At 33.6% G+C, this 21,946-nt stretch overlaps 1 protein-coding gene across 8 annotated transcripts in view; it reads right to left on the bottom strand.

Moving 5' to 3' along the window:
- Prkg1 (protein kinase cGMP-dependent 1) overlaps positions 1-21,946 on the bottom strand; it is a 1,307,364-nt gene that overhangs the window by 7,037 nt on the left and 1,278,381 nt on the right. For all 8 annotated transcript variants that reach the window (XM_013077205.3, XM_004858324.3, XM_087185544.1 and 5 more), the window contains 4 exons: positions 11,275-11,414; positions 9,896-9,985; positions 2,068-2,209; positions 751-914 (listed from right to left, as the gene is read on the bottom strand). In XM_013077205.3, coding sequence (XP_012932659.1) covers positions 751-914; positions 2,068-2,209; positions 9,896-9,985; positions 11,275-11,414 — 536 coding nt within the window. The remainder of the gene's footprint in view (positions 1-750; positions 915-2,067; positions 2,210-9,895; positions 9,986-11,274; positions 11,415-21,946) is intronic.

Below are 21,946 nucleotides of genomic sequence, written 5' to 3' on the forward strand. Positions count from 1 at the left end.
TTCAAAAGCCCCCTGGCCCTCTGTTGACCTCTATGAGTCATCATGATTATAGTACTCACTGTTCTTAGCACAGGTCATGTGGTGTATCCCTACTTCCTATTTATTTATTTGTTTGTTTGTTTGTTTGTTTGTTTATTGGTACCAGGGATAGAATTCAGGACCTTGTGCTTGCAAGGCAGGTGGTGGCACCACTGATCTAAATCCCAGGCCCTCCTTCTTCTTTTAGTATGGGCCCACGAGAAGCTTATAATTTGGTCATATATCCTGTGGTATCCCTTGTACCATTTTTAGTTGTTGATTATAATATTACAAAAAAGGTCAGCAAAATAATCACATTTAATTTAGATATAAAATTGCTAACAGGTCCTTTTACTTCTACAGATATTTAACCCTAGAAATCTTTATATGATTAAGCTTCCCTTACTTTAATTTTTGCTAAATGACTGGGTACAAAAATCTCAAATCAAGATATGGAACACTTTTACATTCACATACAAACACACACACACACACACACACACATAGAGTAATTAGTAGTAATGAGTCTAAAAGCTAGTATTGCATTGGTTGTCTTCATCTGACCTATTTTAGATCTAACTTCATGAATTTGTGGTGACTTGCCTAACTACCTGAAATGTGATACTGACATAGGGCGAAATAACTTTGAGATGGTCAAATCAGTGACAAAGGCAGGAGCCTATGGTTGCTTGTGGTCCAGTTTTACTAGCAATTCCCAATAAATGTCCATACCTGCCAGTCAGAAGCTCATACATTAGAATTCCCAGTGACCAGTAGTCAGCTGAAATGTCGTGGCCTTTGTTTAGGATGATCTCTGGAGCAACATACTCTGGAGTCCCACAAAAAGTCCATGTTTTCTTTCCAAATCCTATTTTCTTTGCAAAGCCAAAATCAACCTTAACAATGGGAGAAAAGCAAGATTTTTTAAGTCACTTATGCATAAGTTGTACAGCAGTAAATTATTTTCCTGAACTATACCGGTGATTAAAAACACATAAAAACAGAAATCTGGTATATTGCAAACAAACAAAACCCACCTTCTCAGACTCAGTTTCAAATGAAAATTTGAAACCTGAGTATTAGATAAAATTCATAACATGAAAAAGAAAAGCAAACTTTTCTTTCTGAAAATACTTTTCATTTTTTTCACCTTTATGCCAGAGGAGGTTTCTTCTTTACTCAAAGTTTTAGAACACTCAGTGGGCCTACCTAACATCTTTCCTAGATTATTCATGATTTAGACTGGGCTTCATGAAGTTGACAATTCACCTAGTATTAATTATCTGAGAATCAACTTTCCTGTTGAAGGCAGTAAGTAACACTGACTTTCCCTTGGTAAACATAAACAGATAAAATTGAAATGTAGCCTTAAGTTTTTAAAACACCTTATAAAGGATGAGCTGCAAATGCAGAAAACCTTTTTCTTCTAAAATAATTCAGTTGAGACTACACATAATTTTTCTACTGAATGAAAATTACAAAATTTTAAAATATAAGGCACTGACAGATTCAAACCCAAAATTGTTGTATACTTTTAAGTAAGAGAAGTTTGCTTCTACAGTACATCTTTAGAACTTTTGACCAACTGTTAATACTATTTTGTCAATATAGCCTCCATAACATTGCCTTCAAAGCCCAGTTTCTCTCCCCAGTATTATTCTAAAATCTAAGACAGTAAAACGCTTCACAGTTTTCTGTAATGTAAACATCCATTGCCTTTAAATAGTAGAAGGCTGTCTAGAAGAAATAAATTTTAAAAGCTCCTTCAGTTGAGCTCTGTGAATACATGTCAGCAAGGATGACTTCTCATACTTGTTAGCAGGTATGTTTTGTGAGAGTATTAGTACCTCAAACTTAGGTAATTTAATTTTTGGTAATTTTTACATAATTAAAATATTTAATTGAAAACTGCAACACTAAAACCTACGTTTAAGAGAAGATATAGCACTAAAATAGAATACAGTTTCAATGTTGGCAAATGAACAGAGTTTTATAAACAAATACAATTTGAAAACTACAGGAAAGAATTCATGTGTAAAATGCACTAACCAGCTTGGCGTAACCTCGATGATCTAAGATGAGATTTTCTGGCTTGAGGTCCCTATAAATTATTCCTTTGGAATGGAGATAGGCAAACGCTTCTACCACACATGCTGTGTAAAATCTTGTTGTTGAATCTTCAAATGATCCTCTGAGATAGACAAAAGGGGATGAAAAATACACGAGAAATTAGTTTCTCTAAGAAGGTTTTAAATTTTTTTCTCTCATTTCATTACATTCCTATGGCAAAATTTAACCCAGAGACCAATGTCCTGCTGTCTAAATGTCACACGATTGTGATTCCTTTGGGTTTTCTAAAACATTTGAAGGTCAAACTAAGAAATTCTCTGCCATTGCAAGTGAGTGGGACAGTTTAATTTCCTGGAAGGGCTCAAGAAGAGTTCAATATCATACCAACTTTCATGTGCTTAGCAGCTTCCTCTCAACAACTCACTACAATAAAAAAGGTATAGAGTTACAGCAGTGGGCGTGAAAAAGTCTACTAATTTAGAACCTGTCTACCAAGGAGAGGTTTATGGATTTATTTCTACTTCATGTGGAAAGCTTGTTTTTGACATTTTATAAATTTGATATATGTTTCATAAGAATGTAAAAAAAGTTATAATTATGTATTATATATTCTTTTCAAAGAACAATGTTGGAATGTGTATGCTACTCATACTGTCATACTATCAGCTAAGTATTCTGTTTTTGAAACCTCTGCCATCAAGATAAATAATATTTATTTCCTATACCACTCACTGCCTTCTTATTAGTAGGAAGAGATAGAACTAGAAGATAAAGGAGAAGAGGAACTGGAAGAGAATGATGACTTGATTATAATGCTTAGCAAGAAAGCTTTCTCTACCTCTGTCTCCTCTGTTTTTCTCTCTCTTCAAGTATATTTGTATATTTATGTTTATTGATTCATTGAATCAGCTAACAATGAAGGAAAAAACCTTGGCATCTAAGGTTAACTCCTTGGTTTTAGAGCAGAATTTATGCTTTACATTTTATAGATAAATGTTATTTCCCAAGAAGTATGCTCAATTTAATAATTTCACAATTCAAGAACATTAGTATAAACAACAGCTCTTGAAGTGGCTGAGATGCAAGAGGAACGACAAGCACTCAAAGCACTCAGGAAGTTTCAGGCACAAACATTAGCCCCAAGCCTGTGTCTAATGCCTATCTGCATTTTGGTGACATTTAATTCTTTTGCAAAAGTGAAGAGAGAAGTCTATTAAAGCAGAAAGTGGAATATGGCAAGTAGAATAAGTTTTACAAAATTCAGTAGTGAATCCAAAGCTAAACCATCCACTATTTAGATCATTTTTCAAAAACAGTGTTTCAGAAAGGTACGGTTTTCCTTTCAACTACTATTGTCCTCTGAGTTTTCATTGAAATAATCTCTTCTTCCCTTCAAGAAATGACTCTCCTCTGAAATACTGTTCTAGACATGATATCTACTCCTCTAGTCTAGAATTTTCCCTATAATTACTGAGATTCATGAATCTCTTTCCAATGGTGTCTGAGCGGAAGAACTGTGAGCAAGAGAAAGTTTGCTTGTGAACTGCATCCACAGTGACACATGAAAATATATATTTTTAGCTTGAGTTGTCCTCTGACTTGCACCTATTCTTGGCAGAGTGAAAATTCTGTCATCCTGGGTACCAGGAAAGGTACTAGGGTATCACATCCAAGCCTCTTCATTCTTTGCCCTTTGTAAAGCTTGGTAAATAAGGAGAGGAAGAGAGGTTGAAGGAAGGGGAGGGGAATGGGAAAAAAACAGGAATCAAGATACATCATTCACAGGTACAAATTCCCTATGATGAATGTGATCATGGGTATATCTAAATTGTATGAATAAAATTGAAATTTTAAAGAAAATTAAGTATTCTTGGCTATCGAGAACAGCACTTTTCTCCCAAATAGAGAGGTTATTTGCCTTAAATACTAATCATCTACGTATCTATAATTAACATAACAGTTTTAACCACATTGAATGTTGTATGTGACTTTGATCCTTCCTCAGTGGAAAACACTGCAAGGCAAAACAAAATGAAACAGTGCTTGGAATAGTTTTATTTAATTTCACATTACATGTCTTATTTTAATATGCAAATTGATTCATTCTTTAGGTTGGAAATGTCTGTGACTTGTGTGCATCTTTTGGAAAGGAGACAAATTCACTACTACTGTTCAAAGGGATGATTTCTGCAGTCATGACTGGACAAGATCTCTGCCTCCCAGTGAATCCCAATGGTAAAGTCACTGAATGTTGAGATGAGGGTAAATATGTATATGAGAGATCAGTTTCTCATGAAATATCTTCTGGAAAGTATATTTATATTCTGAAAAACTTGGTCATAAGCAGGAAGGCGGAAAAACCTTAATACAAAGTCAGGATCCAGAGAAGAGATTCTAGGTTAGAAATGTAGATGTTGCAATAAGAATCTTGGGCTTAGGTCCAGGCTTCTCTTGCTGTTTGATTTTGTGTAATTAACCATAGCACCCTGAGTTCAGGATTCTATTGTGCAAAATGGTGCTACTAATACTTCCTATCTCATTGAGTTGCTGTGAGGATTCAAAGAATTCTTGAAGGTACTTAGGATAAGTGCCTAGCACAAACTAGTACTTAAAATAGTGGCCATTACAACTAAGCATCAAAAACTGTTCTTTGGCCATTTTACCTTAATCTAAGAATATTAACTAATATAATAGAAGATAAGTCTAAAGGCTTTGGAGGAGACAGGGCATTTGGAACACTAATTATCACTGTTAATGAAGTGCTTTTCACTGCAAAATATAACTGCTGCAAATCAGCTCTGAAGAGTTTTCTGCTGAACACTTTTTCTTTTCTTCATGCTTCTCACAAATGAACAGGCAAAAATAACCCCGTTGTTGCCTGCCAAACAAAACTCTCCCCTTTCACCATGAAGTGAACTGACCACAGATTGTATGTCTTTGATCTTTGGTCCTTGATAGCACTGTCTATTTGCTTCAAGGTTTCTCTGGTCCTGAGCCATTTTAGGACTGAGGGCAGTTTATTTTTGCCTTATTGAAAAATCAATAAAATATATGCACACAAAATATTTCATAACTAAGCATCGGATGTAAGCAATTGGCGGATTTTGAAATACACATCTTAAAATCAGTCACAAAGTATAGCATTAGGGTAACTCAAAATGAAAAATTACTATTAGTATTGGAAATGACAATGTAAATTTGATTTACAACAAAAGTGAAAGCTTGTTTTATCAACAGTTTCAAGAGTTGTTTAAAAAATAAATCACTTGTGCTATATAGCTCTTTGAAATAATAAATTGTACCTTGACAGCTATATTACTTCAAATGAAACAAATGAGGTATAGGCTCTTATAGAGAACGTGTGGTGTTGTAGCTAAATGGCAATAGATAACAATTTGAAAGAATTAGAAGTATATATATAAGTATATATATATTCAAAATAAAATTTTGTTACATTGCTTAACTTGTCATAAATTAAGTCTTGAAATGTCAGAATATAACAGCAATACAATATCTTTCATCAAAGGAGACTAGGCAACTTGAATACTAATAACAATCAATCTGATACATGTTGCTGTTTGTGCAGGCTTAGTGCCAAATGTTAGGGAGGTTAAATTATTGTGAAGATAGACTCATTTCTTTAGAAATGGCTTCATTCTGTGCCACCTAAGTCATGTAAGCTTATCTAAAATGGAATTTAAATAATCATCCTCCACAAAATAACTAGAAGCAAGAAAAAATGACAGAAAATTATTCATTACTCATGACATTATAAAATATAACCAGGATGACAAATGACCAGAAAGTGAGATATATGAGACTTGAAAATTATGGTTTCTGTGGTAATTCTTTAAGCTATTCAGTAGAAAAAATTAATGCACACTGAAACAGGAAGATAACAAGAGACCCAAGGAGAATGAACCATGAGCCCTCCTGGTTGGACTTAGGTTCTATTTTCTAAGATTTCGGTATTTATTTTCATAACCTAACAAGAATCATCCAACAATAATCTAAACAATCAGTTAATGTAATACATGATGTTAAGGAGGAGCAGGAGACTTGGGAAGATGAGGGGATTTCTCAGAGTGACACTGGCCCATAAGGGGAGGAGAGTGTGGGAAGTGTACTGACAAAGAGTGTTACAGACCAGACAGATGGCCAGGGGAAAAAAGCCATGCCAAGGAGGGAGTCCAAAGATTCAGTGAAGGACACAATGGGCCAGGGCCCTGGGAGACTCAACAAACAAAACGTCCTCATTAAATTGGTGGGATTTTCTTGCTTAGGAATGAGATATTCATACCTCTCTAAGGAATGTCTTTGTTCTGTTTAAAGTTACAATTGATAGTGCTTATAAAAGTATGCCTCATACATGCCCCGAGTTCCTATAGGCCTACTTCTACGTCAGACTTTCCTGCTTGAAACCCCATAGGTTGATCTCAACTTGGCCCAGACATAGTCATTTTTGTGTATAAAAACCCCTATACAAAGTCTCTTTGGCCCCTCCCAGGTTCATTTGCCTGGGGGCTGCTTGCTTTTGCCTTACAATGAAGCTGCTTTCTGCTTTCCTTCTACAATAAAATACTTTTGCTCAGACCTCTTTTGACTCTCTACCTTGTAACTCTTTCTAGGTTGAAAGAAGAACCCACCAGCCAGAAGATAGCATACATTTAAAGAACTAAGGAAATAACTGATATATTAAATATTAATGTTGATATACCACATATATATATATACTGATAAGTTATACATTATAATATATGTTACTGTGAATACTAATGTGCATTTATTTGTCATAGTAACCAATTATGTCATTTAGAAATCTTTAGGGCTTGCCAATTCTTTAAGTGTTAGAGATGGAAAGTGAATAAAGTAGACTTTATGCCAACCCATCACCAATGGGAAGTGGAAGACAAAAAGTCACAAACTAGAAGATTAAAAAGTGACAGCCAATTGAGAATACACCAGGGAAATAACAGGGACAGTTACCATTTTAGTGCTATAGTTCATGTATTAAGATAAATAATACTTAAAAGTCCTTAAATTCTGTTTGCATATAGTGTCATTTTAATTCCCATTTTTTTTACAGCAAATAAAGAGCTGTCTCATGTTCCTTCTATCTACTGATAAGAAGAGAAAGAGAGGCAGGAAATGCTTATCTTCACTAAGAAGTGGGAGAAGGAGATATCTCCACTGCTTTCAGAGACTCCCTGTTCTAAATCTGAGGCTCAGAGGTATTTCCAAGTCTATAACAAATAAAGTCACACAATATCAGTTCAAATATATTTCTTGTATGCTTTCAGGATATCTTCTCTTTTATCACTCACTGTCTTGACAAAATAAATTGAACATGATGGTTTTCATTTTTTTTACTGTAGAAATTTTCATATAAATCATGACTAATAGATAATCTTTTGCTTGGCATAATTTGTCTTTCTAACAATCTTTAAGACTTTTAGCCCTGATTTAAACAGTTAGAAAGTTGGTCAATAGCACAAATTAATTGAAACCTACATGTTCAAAATTATGCTATTTTCCAAGAAATTTCTTGATTAGGTAAAAGAAAAGTTATGTACCATAAAAGTAGTAAAGGTATATGTGAAAGTGTGTGTGTTTATGAAATAAATTTCACAAGGGTAAATGATTTCAAGGGAATTTCATATATATATATATTTCATATATATAAATATATATATTAGCTCCATTGCTTTTAATGTTGAGGCTTCAATATTTCTGAATCTTCTGGAAGAACCAGATTGCTACTGCTTCTCCACATTAAGCCTCATCCTGGAGTACTGAGTGCACTGGTGGAGACTCAGCAACTTTGTACGTCAGTAAGGATGATTAAGAAGAGGTAAAAGAAAGGATCAAAAATCATCCTGTAGGGGTAGAGAAAAGAACTTTCATTGTTCATTGTTCTCTTATCCACTCCTCCCAAGGGAAGCTGCTGCTTCACAACAAGCCTTTGTTACCCCTACAAATAAACATGCATCTCACTCAGAAACCTCTACTTCCAATTATTACCAAACAAAATATAAAATCAAATCAAATAGAGAAAAATGTGAAATAATATTTACTTTCAAAAATGAATTGAAAATTGATGTCTGTGCATGTTCGATGACACGTGAGTTGATTTTGAAGTTGAGTTTTACCACTATAGTTATTATCAGTCTAGTTGAGGAACTAAATAATAGTTTCAAAAAGCTATGGGAAAATAGCTGGTCCTTCCTCAGTGAAGCTTATTACTGATTCCCTAGTTAACTACAGTTGCAAATCTTCTATTCTAATTCAAAAAACAGGGAACAGATTTCAACTAAATCAGTATGTTGAAATGTCAGGCCAAAAATAAAATGGTAAAACCACAGTAGGATATGTCAGATATTAATTAACAAACCAAAATATTAACTTAGTGAAACAGCCTATAAATTCTAAGGAGTGAGACCACATTTAGTTTATCATACAATCGCCAACCTCTATCAAAATGCCTGGCATATAATCTATACTCAAATATTAACTAAAAATAATGTAATAATAAATAATGATTATTCAGGCATCATCCTGTTCTTTTGAAAATTCACCTTCAGACTATTTATATTTTTCTTAATTGTTCTAGTCCTGTCACTCAGACTCTCCTTCACTGGCCAGATCTTTCTCAAACCTAGCTGAAGATAGCCCTGACACTCTCTCACAGACACATGTAATGTTCTGACATTTGTTACTTTGTAGATATCTCATAAAAGAACAAGTAGCTCTTTATAAACTTTTGATTTAAATTCTCACTCCCAGCAGTCTTCTTACAGTACCTTCATATCATGTATGATTGCTCTTTCAGCCCTTTAAGTCTCATGACTTTACTATATCAAATGGATTTCTTTTCAACTTATTATACTCTATTACAGTAGTGTTAGACTTTTTAAATTGCAGATAAAAAAGCATACAAGGAAAGGCCTCATATTTGCATTGAGGGAGAGGTTAACATCTATACTGTACTAAGCTATTATATTATTACATTATTGTACAAGAAATGATCAAAAGATTATTTACAGATAAATAAAATTATGGTCTTTTTTAAAATAAGTGAACAGTGGTGTAGGTAATAATCTCCTGACACTTTTTATAGGGTAAATTTTTTTAGAAAGGTAACTTTTTATATGAGATAAAAATTAAGATACAATGATTTTGTATAATTAGAAAAAAAGCACTCTAGACCAAATTTACTTACCCTGGAAAGGTAAAAAGGTAAATATAAATCAGATTGTATATATGAAATACTGCAAATAAATGAATTTTCCCCCCAAAGTAGAAAAGAATCAAAGAGCTGTATGAAAAGCTGTGTTAATTTTGAAAACAAAGATAAATGAAAAGTAGGGAGAAAAGGTACTTGGAAAAAAATTCCTGGTGTTCTGAAAGGCAGACTACTCATCTAAAAACTGAGTGGATCAAATAAAATGATAATCTAGTTTATAATTATAAAATAGCTATTACTCTCTTCAAGTTAAATCACACCATTGAATTCCAGGACAAACTCAGAGTTTACTTAATCTGATACAAATATTCATGAACTATGGTATATATATACATAATTTTCCAGGTTCCATTTTTATGGTAAACTAAGTCTATACCATTAGTTACAATGTGAGTTTCATATGTATTACAATAAATTTTATTTACATAATGGACTAGACCTTATGTTTATATTTCATTTTAAAAGATAAGCATACGTAAAATATAAAAAAAGTATTGATACTTATAGACTGTCAATGACAACTATGTTTTTACAGACAGAGTAGAAATTTCTCAAATCTCCTACCTATCCCTGAGAATGGTCCAGAGTTCTCCACCTAGACAAGCTTCCATCAACATATACAAATATTTGCTGTCCTTAAATGTTCTGTATAGCCTGTGAATTGCAAATAAGACAACAGAGGTTATGAAAACTATTGTATTTTTAAAATATGTAACTTTTAAGCTTTAATAAATGATTTTTCCTTTATTTTTCATTGACATAATTTTACATACTTATGGGGTACAGTATAATGTTTTAATACATATATAAACTATTTAATATTCAAATGAGTTTAGTGAATATACTACCTCATACATTTATGGTACAAAGTTACAGTTAGGAGGAATAAATTCTGGGGCTCTATTATATAGTAAGGTCAACTATAGTTAACAACATTGTAGTGAATTAGTCAAAGTAGCGAGAAGGGGGAATTTTGAATGTTATCACAAATCATATAAATTTTGGAATGCCTAGATTACAGTCTTTTGATATGCCATACTCTTATTTTCTTTCCTTCTTTCTTTCTTTCTTTCTTTCTTTTTTATTTTTTTTTTTTTGAGACAGGATCTTTCTATGTAGTTCAGGTTAGGCTTGAACGTACTACAATTCTCCTGCGTCACACTCTTGACTACTGGGATTATAGCTGTGCACCATCCCGGCTAATAACACTTGAAATTTTGGGAGCAGATAAAAAGTCATAATTGTACAAATAGGGAAAAAGAGCCAGTGGCTCATGAATAAGACTTCCAAACCACAGAGTTACTATCTCCCTTGAAATGGATTAATTCAAATGATCATGGATAAAAGGGCTTTTGAGATTCTCTAAGTTCCAATTTGGCTAATGTGTCAAGCATGGACCCTTAAGCAACATTTAGTAGTGATAAACATGCTGTACACATGGATATAAAGTAGATTAAATGTTGTTATATGTAGACATATATGAATTTAATGCTCTATTCACTTTTGTTTCCATCTTATTTTCTGTAAGTACTACTAGCAAGTTAAGTACAAAAGCTACTTTGGCATATAAAAAACTCCCTATTATCATCTCAGAATTAGTGCTCTCAAAATACTGAGGTGAAAGAATCAGCTGTCTTTTTGTTTTTTTCAATTCTTACAAAATATTAAATATTTTGTATATGAAGCACCAGCTGTCTATGCAGTGTTATAGGTAACAGATTAAAAATGGAATGTGAGAAATAGATTTCTCCTTTGGAAAAAAAATTTTTTAAAGAATCAGATTCTCTTAAAAATAAAAAAGGATAGACTCAAATTTTATTTTTTTTATCAACAAAACTTTCCGAACTTTCTTTGTGCAAATGAAGTGTGTTAAGTGTGAGCAAGAGTAGCAGTGGGTTTTGTGGTCAGCTTGTCACTTGGAGGGCGCAGGGCAGGGCCTTTACCTCACTATGAAGTCGGAATGAGCTCCCTGCATGATCTGCTTCTCCGACCGAATGTGCTCCTGCTGTCTTGTATCCACGATATGACGTTTCTTGAGAATTTTCATTGCAAATGTTTTAGATTCTTCACTTTTCAACTGGACCTTAAAGAAAAGTGGAAGGGATAAATGTAGAAAAGCTTCTAGATTTAGTACAACATAATGCATTGTTATCCTGGAATTAACAGGTATGTGGAGCACTTAAATGAACCCTAACTACTCCCAAGTCACACATGCAGAAAATCCTTGCTAGAACTATTGAGTTTAAAAGTCAGACATCCTTTGATGCAATACTCCACACTTATAATCCCAGCATATGGGAGGCTGAGGCAGGATGATTGCTGCAAGTTTCAGGCCAGCATCAACTACATAGTGAGTTCAAGGCCAGCCTGAACTACAGGGCAAGATCCTGTCTCAAAACAAAACAAAACAAAAACAATAAAACACCTCACAACTCAAAACCACTGTCCATTCTCATTCCACTGTGTCAGATGAGATTTAACTAATTTGACACCAAATTGATTTTTTGGCCCACATAGACTAGAAGAAAAAATATACTTGCTGTTAATGGTACTGTTTCATTTCATATAATGTGTTTGAATATATTTTATAGTTTTTCTCCTTCTGGGTCTTTATGTTGTAACTCCTTAGCCCTAAGCCACAAATCTCCTGAGTCCTGAAACTCAACTGATCCTTGTCTCTGCTGAGCTGTAGATGTACTACGATATTGTTATTTCTTCTTTTTTACTTCTCAATCTTCCTTCCTCCCGTTAAAGAAAAAAAATTGTAACAAGATTTCTCCAAGAGATTTAAAAACTGTTTTTCTCCAATATGCATAATGGTTTTGATCTTAAACTTTACTCCTTGGTTGTGTTAATTGGAGAGATCTAAACTGAGCTTCATGACCCGTTGGTGCTCATGACTCTGCGCAGCCCACATGGCTTCCAGTGGCTCTAGAGCAGGGCTGGGTACTCCCAGTACCATTTCTCACACAAACTGCTTGTGTTTCTTTTACAAGAAATTTCAACAAGGTGACTTGTAAGGAAAAGAGAGAACATAATAGAGTAATCACCTAATATCAATATAAGGGACTTATCAAGTATTCTTGAGCAGCAGTTTCCCCAAGCTAATATGAAGCAGCTCATATTTCTCAGAACTAATGAAAACTGGAGAAATAACATGGCAAGCTGATTCTGTTTTTCATCTGAAGTATAGCTCTCCCCTCTTTAGTGATGAATTATTTAGTGTTTCATCTATGGGAATAGCAAAGTTAAGTGTTTTCTTCATGCACACACATACAGATTGCATTCAGTCTCTAAAGTAGCAAGTTCCTTAGAAGCAAGCATGAGGACACGTCAAATAAATGGCTTCAGTTTGCTGGTACCATGCATAAATCTTTATGACAGATTAGAGCAAAAAACAGGAATTTTAAAAATGTCTTTAACAGCTAAAGACCCTCTACTGTGTCTGTGGGTCTTTTTTTTGTTGTTACAGGAGCTCTTTAGAATGATAGATTAGTATGATAACAATGGATTTTGTTGTAGTTCATAATAAAACACAAAATGTGAAAACTCACTTCTAAATGAAATCTGGACAGACAGGGACAATGAAATGACACATGAGCTGTCAGGATGTTACAGTTCAGAAGAGAAGTCATATTCTCCCTCCGGAGTCACACTCAGTTAAACAACTGAAGTTGTTTTTTGTGGGCACAAATGTCTAATGTAAAAATTATTCTGGTTATTGATAACAGATTTTTCAATTGCGCATAGGGTGTGAGGAAAGAATTCATCTTTTATGGTCACAGGTCTGGACTTGACTCCACACAGTCTCTCTAAAGCTCTCAGGCCCATTGCTTAACTGTTATGAGCCTGAGTTCTTGTGGAGGATAATACCAGCTACTGCACAGAGTTGTGGTCTTAAATGATATTGTCACAGAATAATAGGCAATTGTTCATGGTCTCTGTGCTTGTACCCTTGCCCTGCTCAGCAAATCTATACCAAATAGGACAAATCAAATATTTTTTTTAAATTTTATTTTATTGGTACATTTTAGGTGTACAATATAATGACATTCATCATTGGAAATTTTTACTTTACATAATCTCTCTTGGTTCTTATTTTTTCCCCATTCCCCTGCCCTCCCTTCAACCCCTCCACCCTTCCCCATTTACAAAGACTTTGTTTCCATTTTTTCATTTTCTCATATTAATTCCACCCCCTTCTTTCCTTTCCCCTACCCCTCCCACTTCTGCTTCCCCTTTGCCCATTTGCTTCCTATTTCACATCATCTATTATACCTTTAAGTCCTTATTTACACTTTCAGTTTCTCACACTAGAGAAACTATTTGGTATTTACACATGTGTGTCCTATTTATTTCACTTAAGAGTATAACCTCAATTTGCATCCATTTAGCTATAAGTGTCTCTAATTTCTCATTTTTTATAGCTGAGTAGTATTCCATTTTATTAAAAAATCACATTTTCTTTATCCAGTCTCGAGCTGATGGGCATTTGGGCTGCTTTCAAGTTTTAGCTATTTCAAACTGTGCTGCTATGAACAAATCAAACATTGCTCTTTAAAATGTTCCTGTTTCAGAGAAACAAAGGTTTATATATTGCCCAAGGCCACTGAGCTACCAAGTGGTGGAACTGGGTTCATGCTCAGGTTGTTTGAACCTACACTATTCCCAGTATAGGGTACTTTTCTTCAGCTGAATATGAAACAAATTAAAATATAATAATGGATGCTTTAAAAACCAGAGTTTAATTGGATCTGCTAAATGTAGGCTCTCTATGGGAAAAGTTTTATTAATACCAGGGTTGCGATGTGAAAGATCAGCCAAAGCTGCTTTGCCATTACCCTGGGCATGTACATTGACCTCAGTGTATTATCAGGGATTTGAGGCACCTAGTTTATTAGGGATTCCCAGCACTGGATTGCTAGAATCATAGGAGGAGAAACTAAGGTGGGTAGGAAGACAGTGATGACAGATGGCTGGTGGAGGTGGCACAAGAAGTAGATAAAATCTACAGGGATTGTTGGAAGCCATCCCTCTCTGTTTGCACTCTGTTTAAAAACTACACTTCCTTCTTAGAACATAGTCCTTGCTCAGGATCTCCATTTCCATTTTAAACTACAATGTCAAAAGATTCACAGAACTCAGCTTCCTCACCAAGAAGTCAGAGTACCCGAAGATCACTGGTGCGAGCTAACGCCACAGAAGCAGCCTGTAATGTCACAGGGAATTCTCTGAATAAAGCCCAAATAACAGAAATCTGACAAACTGACAACTCCCCAAAGACCATTAAGGATGTTCAACTAAACATTGCTTTTACCAGAAAAATCTGGAAAAAAATCTAAACGTCCATCAATAGGAGCATGGAAAATTAAATGATTTTTATGGTATATCTGTGCAATGCAGTTGTAAAAATGATAGATTAGAATTACAATTAACACTTTGGAAAAATAACCAATATATATGATACTGATCACAAGTAAGGATATATTTTATGATAGCCTAAATAGTGTATTTGTATATTGGTGTATATCTAACTACATCAATATCTAAAGTAAACTTATGAATCAGAGGTTCATCAATATATTAACAATGGTTTTCTTTCAGGGAGAATGGTAGTTTTTGAATTGCTTAACATTACGTAATTCACATCTTACTTTTATGATGAGTAAAAATAAAATTCTAGTTATAGAAAACATTTTTAAAGTACCTGTTAAATTTTAGTGGCTATTTATTATTGTATGGCTTCTCAAAGTAATTCTACTTTTATTAAAATTCCATGAATACAATGATCTTGACATAACATACAAAACTAATCAAATTTTGTGCTAACTTTCACTATTACTTTCCTTAAAGGACTTGCTATTATTTACTCTTTTCCAATATGAGTTCTCAGATTAAGATAGAGCAATTTGTACTTGATGAGTGTAAGGTAATATGTTTTATTGTAAAAGTGTTTAACAAAATTAATCCATGAAAATTTGAAAAGTGAAATTTAGTTTGCCTTTTGTTTTTCTATTTGTCAGATTAATTATACTGAATCCACTTTTGCTAATTTGAAATAATGATGATTTTTATTATTCTGTATTACGCCCACTAAAGATATAAAATTGAAGTATGGCTAGAGGTCAGCAAAGAGGAGAAATTATACTTTTCTTATTCCTCATGCCCCAGTAATCCTTTCCAATGCAGTTAGCTTAGCTTGTTCTCCTGATTTATCTTTCAGATTCTATCCTGACCTCTGAGGTGCACAGGATAAGGCACTGGTTGAGAGTGTGACTGGTATTACATTGACTAGCTTTATTTGAATCTCAACTATTACTTGGCTTGTGATCTTGGACAAGTTACTCAAATTCTCTGTTTTCCTATTTCTCATGTCTATTATAGGAAGAATCTTCATGGGTTAATTATGAGGTGGAAATAGCAGAGCCTGCATATCAAACAAAGTATCTGGAATAGCGTTAACATTCAGTGAATATTACCTGGTCTTATTTTTACATGCTTCTTAGTTAAACAGTCTGATTAGGCCAATGTACTTTCGTCAAAATATGCCCCAACAGGCTGGATGTCCATTTGTACCATCCCCATCTCCACTTCAATTCATGTCAGTGACACTAAGTGAGGTCAGGCTAAAGAAATTACTTTAAGAATGATGACACTTATACCACAGTGATTTTACTCTTAACATTTCTGCAAAGTTTACAAGAAAATTCTAATACTTAAGAACTTTATTTTCTAAAAATAATACTATGTGCTATATTAGAAATTAGAAGTAGTCAAAGTTTTATTTATAGTAAAATGTGACTCCAGTGTGAAGCCTTATATTGACATTTAATTGACTGTATACTTGGACAAAGTGAACATCAAGATGGGAGAGTCTGACATAGATTTTGACAAGTCTTAATTGTCAGGCTCCAAATGATGCCAAATAATACTAACCTCCAGATAAAATGCAAATGACATCAGCATTTTGAAGAGCACTGAAGACATATTTTCTGGCTGTTTATAAAACCATGCTTATTTTCTATCTGAGAAAGACAGTTCCTTAAAACCCTGTCAGCTACTACCTAATTTTTAAAAAATTAATTTAAAAATGGGAAGTAAGGTTAAAACTAGCTCAGTAGCACTAACTATGAATTGGTTCTTAGAGTTAGAGCGTGTATGTATACATCTATTTAACCTTTAAGAGTTCATGATCCATTTTGCATTGTAGGTATTATTTTAGAAGAAAATTACTTCCAAAACTACACTGTAATTATGATGATTTCTTAAAGTTCAGGCTTAAACTGTCAATATCATATGTCCCATCATTATGTAAAAGTCCTATATAACATGATTCCAATTCCATTTCTATGTGGTACAAGAAAGGGTGAATCCCTTCGTGCCTTCATTGAGGTAAGGTAATGTTACAGTGCAACAGCAATGCAGTGAGCTTAGGAAATCTTATACGAGAAAGTCAGATGGATCCTGCTCTCTCACTAACAGTGCCTTTCACATAATAAATGTATCACTAATCATAATCTCACTGGGCCCCAAGCTACTTCTCTGAAAATGAGGAACTAAATTATATTACCTCTAAGGACTTAAGAATACTGGAAGTTTCAATGCATCTGTGATTTGACATAATCATATATTTTTAGAGCATATTAATTATATTTAACCTTCTGAAAATGGCCCAACAAGCTATCACAAATAGAATGCAACACAGGAAAAGGGGTAAATATCTGAATAACACAAACTTAGCTTGAAGAAATGTGATCAGTTCACTTTGAACACATGGCCAATTCAAGTTTCCAGATCTGTGTTTCTGTTGGGAGACAGAGGTTCTATTTTCTTTGTTGCCTCAACTCCACACATAAAGGGGATTACTTTTTGTTGTATTATGTGTGTTGCTAACTCCCATATAACATGACATTGAGTAAAAATAACAGGAGGTTTCCCAAGAACAAGCAAAAAGGCCTGAAGGCATAAAGGAATCTAGGCAGAGCCATAAATGTCATGAATGCAAAAATAAAAATGGCAATTTTTTCTGTACACATAATAGCATAAAATTTTCAACAAGTAATCTGAATTATGGAGAAAAGCATAATAAAGTTATTTCTATACTTTTACCTCTCTTTAACCTGAGAAGAAAAGGCTTTGTAATTAGTCTAGATACAATTTGCAAACTTCTGTGATTTAAGTAACCCATATTTAATACAAATTAAGAAAATTTAAGGAATTTTTGAGAAGTTCTGGAGTGAAAAGAAGTTCTGCAAAAAGGGGAGGATAAACTGATACACTGTTTCCAGAACAAAGCAACCTAAGATGGTGTCTTATTTACTTTATGACTTTTTATTTGATCCTATCCTCCAATTTCAACAAGTGGCAAGTAATCAAGAGAAGGTCTCCCTTTCTTCTACCTTTGTTTTTCTTCCCACAATTCAACTTAATCCCTTGTCTAAAATGTCAATAATCCCACTTGCTCTGTAACGTGGCTTCAGACTTAAGGTCAGTTCTATACCCATGACAAAAAATATCAGGAAATATCTGTACTATTAAATTCCAGTTGGGAAAAGACAAGTAAAGCTGTTTTTATAAAAGGGATAGCTTTTTTTTTTTTTAGTAAAGATGTTTAACTTTCACTTTGAAGTCAGAAACATGCTTTTTTACCTTTGGTTACACCATGAGTACAAAGTTGAACTCTTTCACAGAAATCAATTTTAATGATTTCAGAGAATGTGCATGATTTTCCTCAAAAATATTGATTTATTTTTATTCAGAGGTTACCTTTGCTGAATGTATTAATTGAAGATTACTGAAATATGAAACTTAAAAATTATACTTGAAGTATAAAATTTCTATACCATAATATCTATGCTAAAATTTATTTTATTTTAGTGATTATTAAGATTGATGTTTATATTCAAGTTAGTTTTCCTTTGTAAAATAATTGGATATTTTCCCTTACCCAACACTTTAATTTCTGTGCACAATCTCACACATATAAAAATATAATTATATGCATCAGTTTTGAAAACTTGCCTATTCATTTCTAAATTGAGGACCTGAATTTCTCACATAATTTATTCTAATACTTAAAGCACATCTTTAACTTAAAACTTCACCTAAGTGGAATTGAGTATCATATGTTGACATTTCCATTTCTTTTATTTATTGACTTTGAAGGTTTAAAACAAGTTGAAATAAAACAGAAAATCACATATTGCAAAGTTCAACTCTTTCTGATATAGGGTCAGACTAACTTAGGAAAATGTTTTGTATAATAGTCATAGTTTTGAGATATAAGGTATAAATATTTTTATAAATTTCAACTGTTACATACTAGAAGAATTTTGATCAACTATTTATAATTAGATCTTAATATATCATCATACTATCCTCAAACTTCACCCTTTCTGATAATTTTTTAAAATAGTGTAAATTCTTCCTCCCTGCTATTTCTGAATTTCAAAATACAAGATTTTTACAGATATAAATTTACTTTAGGTGTAGTTAAGTTATTTAAGTCTGCTCTACTAGTATTTATTGTTTTGGGCTTACATTAGCTCAGTCTATAAAAAATGTTCACATTACATATTTAAATGGTTCTGTTTTTGGCATGTCGCTTCCAATATTGTTGTAGTGATGGCATTGTGGCTCTAACTGGTTTTACTTCCTTATTTGTACTCCTCCTGGGTACTAAGTGTCTCCCCAATCCTACTGTGAACTTGCAAACAACTTGCTAGTATTTTAAGGACTAAGAACAAAATGTCTTAGCCTAGGAAAGCTCCAAATCTCATTGTTCAATGTTAAAGCTAATGTGTTATATATATCAATGATTGAGGATACTAATACGAGGGACAGAGTGTGAAATAGCAGTAAATTAAATGGACATAGTTCATGAACTAGTCTGAATCACACAGACTTGTTTCATATTTTTCCCCAAAAGCAAGATTAAACCATTTAATTTGATTTAAAAGGACATGTCTATTTTCTACCTTACTAATATATACAAAGAAACTATTTTCTCATCTCATGGAATACAATCTTGCTTATAAAGTGTTTAAATAAAATTTTCAGGGATGTGGACTACATCTTGGCACCAACTAAGCTGTCTTAGTCAGAAGAGAAATTATGTTGTTTATTTCTGGAAGCAATGCATCCTAAAAATAGCCCATCTAGTCACCTTATGACAGATTCTTTCATTTCATGGCTGAGTTTGTGTTTGCATCTTTCAGTAACCTAATGTCCAAACACCTGTTACTTATTGCAAGCCTAATCCTCTTTAGGAATATAAAACAGTCATATTCCATGGATTACCTATCTAACATTGTTTCCCACCACTACCTCACACAACTTCACTTGAATCTGGTAACTTGCTTTGGTGTCCTGTGACACCATGTGGGCTTTTATGTTGTAACCTTTGCCTGGAGTGGCCTCTTCCCATCTATTCACTGTAATATTATGGGTTTAAGTCTTTTGAGATGATACCTATAAATTTACTAGGTAAAATATCACAGAAAACAAGATTCTTGTAGATTATAGTGATCTTCCTAGAATCACATGCAGGTTCAGAAAAGGAACTGTTAACATATTATCTTATGGTAGGATACTAATTTCAAATATTTTAATAAGAATATGCATTTCAATAGATAGGTATATAAAATTCCTACAGATTATAACATGTGAGCCACTGTTCTATATGTTGTCATTCATGTAGTCTAAATTGTATTGGAATAATCAGTGTCAAAAGAATATATGTTCTATGGTAACAAGATAAAGGAATGCATTATTTTATTTTATTTGCATCTATTCAAGTACAGAGAGAGACTTTAATACCATAATTTTGCTTAGAAACTGATTTGTGGTTATTTTAGAAGTAGTATATTGTTAGTGCATCAACTGTTGCTCAATTAGTATTTATTGTTCATCAGCTATCTAAATTATTTATTTTCTTAGAAATCAAAATTATTATTCACAATCATTCTTTTAAGAGAATAAGCCCAAAATGAAAAGTTACACCAATAAATAAAAGCCCAGGTCCTGATGGCTTCACTGCTGAATTCTACAAGACATTTAAAGAAGAACTATTGCCATTACTCTTTAAATTCATCAAGGAAATTGAAAGGGAACCACGGCTTCCAAATTCATTCCTGGAAGCAAGTGTTACTTTCATTCCAAAACCAGGGAAAGACCCAACCCAAAAAGAGAACTACAGGCCAATCTCCCTAATGAACATAGATGCAAAAATCCTCAACAAGACACTGGCAAACAGAATGCAGAAGGTCATAAAGAAGATCATACACCCTGACCAAGTCGGATTTATCCCAGGGATGAAAGCATGGTTCAACATTCATAAATCAATAAATGTAATACACCATATTAACAGAGTCAAGGACAAAAACCATATGATCATCTCAATAGATGCAGAAAAGGCATTTGACAAAATCCAACAGCCATTCATGATAAAAACCCTACAGAAAATTGGAATAGAAAGCCTTTATCTCAAACTGCTTAAGGCTATCTATGAAAAACCAATAGCCAACATCATACTAAATGGTCAAAAACTGAAAATTTTCATGCTAAAATCAGGAACAAGACAACGATGCCCACTATCACCACTCCTGTTCAATATAGTGCTGGAAACATTAGCCACAGCAATTAGACAAGAGAAAGAAATAAAAGGAATAAAGATAGGAAAGGAAGAAGTGAAACTGTCATTATTTGCTGACGATATGATACTTTACATAGAAGACTCAAAAACTTTGCCAAAAGACTTCTAGATCTAATTGACAGATTCAGTAGAGTAGCTGGATACAAGGACAATGTTCAAAAAACAACAGTCTTCTTATACACAAATAACAGACTCACTGAAAGAGAAATTAGGGAAACAATTCCTTTTACAATAGCATCCAAAAAAATGAAATATCTAGGAATCAATCTAACAAAGGAGGCAAAGGACCTCTACACTGAAAACTACAGCACTCTGAAAAAAGAGATCAAAGATGATACAAGAAAATGGAAAGACATCCCTTGCTCCTGGGTAGGAAGAACCAATATAGTGAAAATGGCCATATTTCCAAAACTACTATATAGATTCAATGCAGTGCCAATTGAAATTCCAATACACTTCACAGAACTAGAGGAAACAATCCAAAAATTCATTTGGAACCAAAAGAAACCTAGAATAGCAAAAGCAATTCTGGGCAACAGAGACAAGGCTGGGGGTATCACAATTCCCAACTTGAAACTATACTACAAAGCTACTGTGATAAAAACAGCATGGTACTGGCAAAAGAACACACCTTAGGATCAGTGGAATAGATTAGAAGATGAAAAAGCAGCTCCCGATATACTCAGCCACCTCATCTTTGACAAAGGAGCCAACCACCATCATTGGAGGAAAGATGGCCTCTTTAATAAATGGTGCTGGAAAAACTGCATTTCAACCTGCCAAAGATTAAAACTAGACCCATATCTATCACCATGCACTAAACTAAGATCAAAGTGGATTAAAGATCTAAATATTAAACCAGAAACACTAACCTTGCTGGAAGATAAGTTAGGTAGAACTCTTGAAGACATTGGCATAGGAAAAGACTTTATGAACAAAGTCTCAGTAGCATGGGAACTAGC

Source organism: Heterocephalus glaber, unplaced genomic scaffold, assembly GCF_053883595.1.
Source record: "Heterocephalus glaber isolate CG9 unplaced genomic scaffold, H.glaber_assembly_v1.0 deba00001497, whole genome shotgun sequence".
NCBI lineage: Eukaryota > Metazoa > Chordata > Mammalia > Rodentia > Bathyergidae > Heterocephalus > Heterocephalus glaber.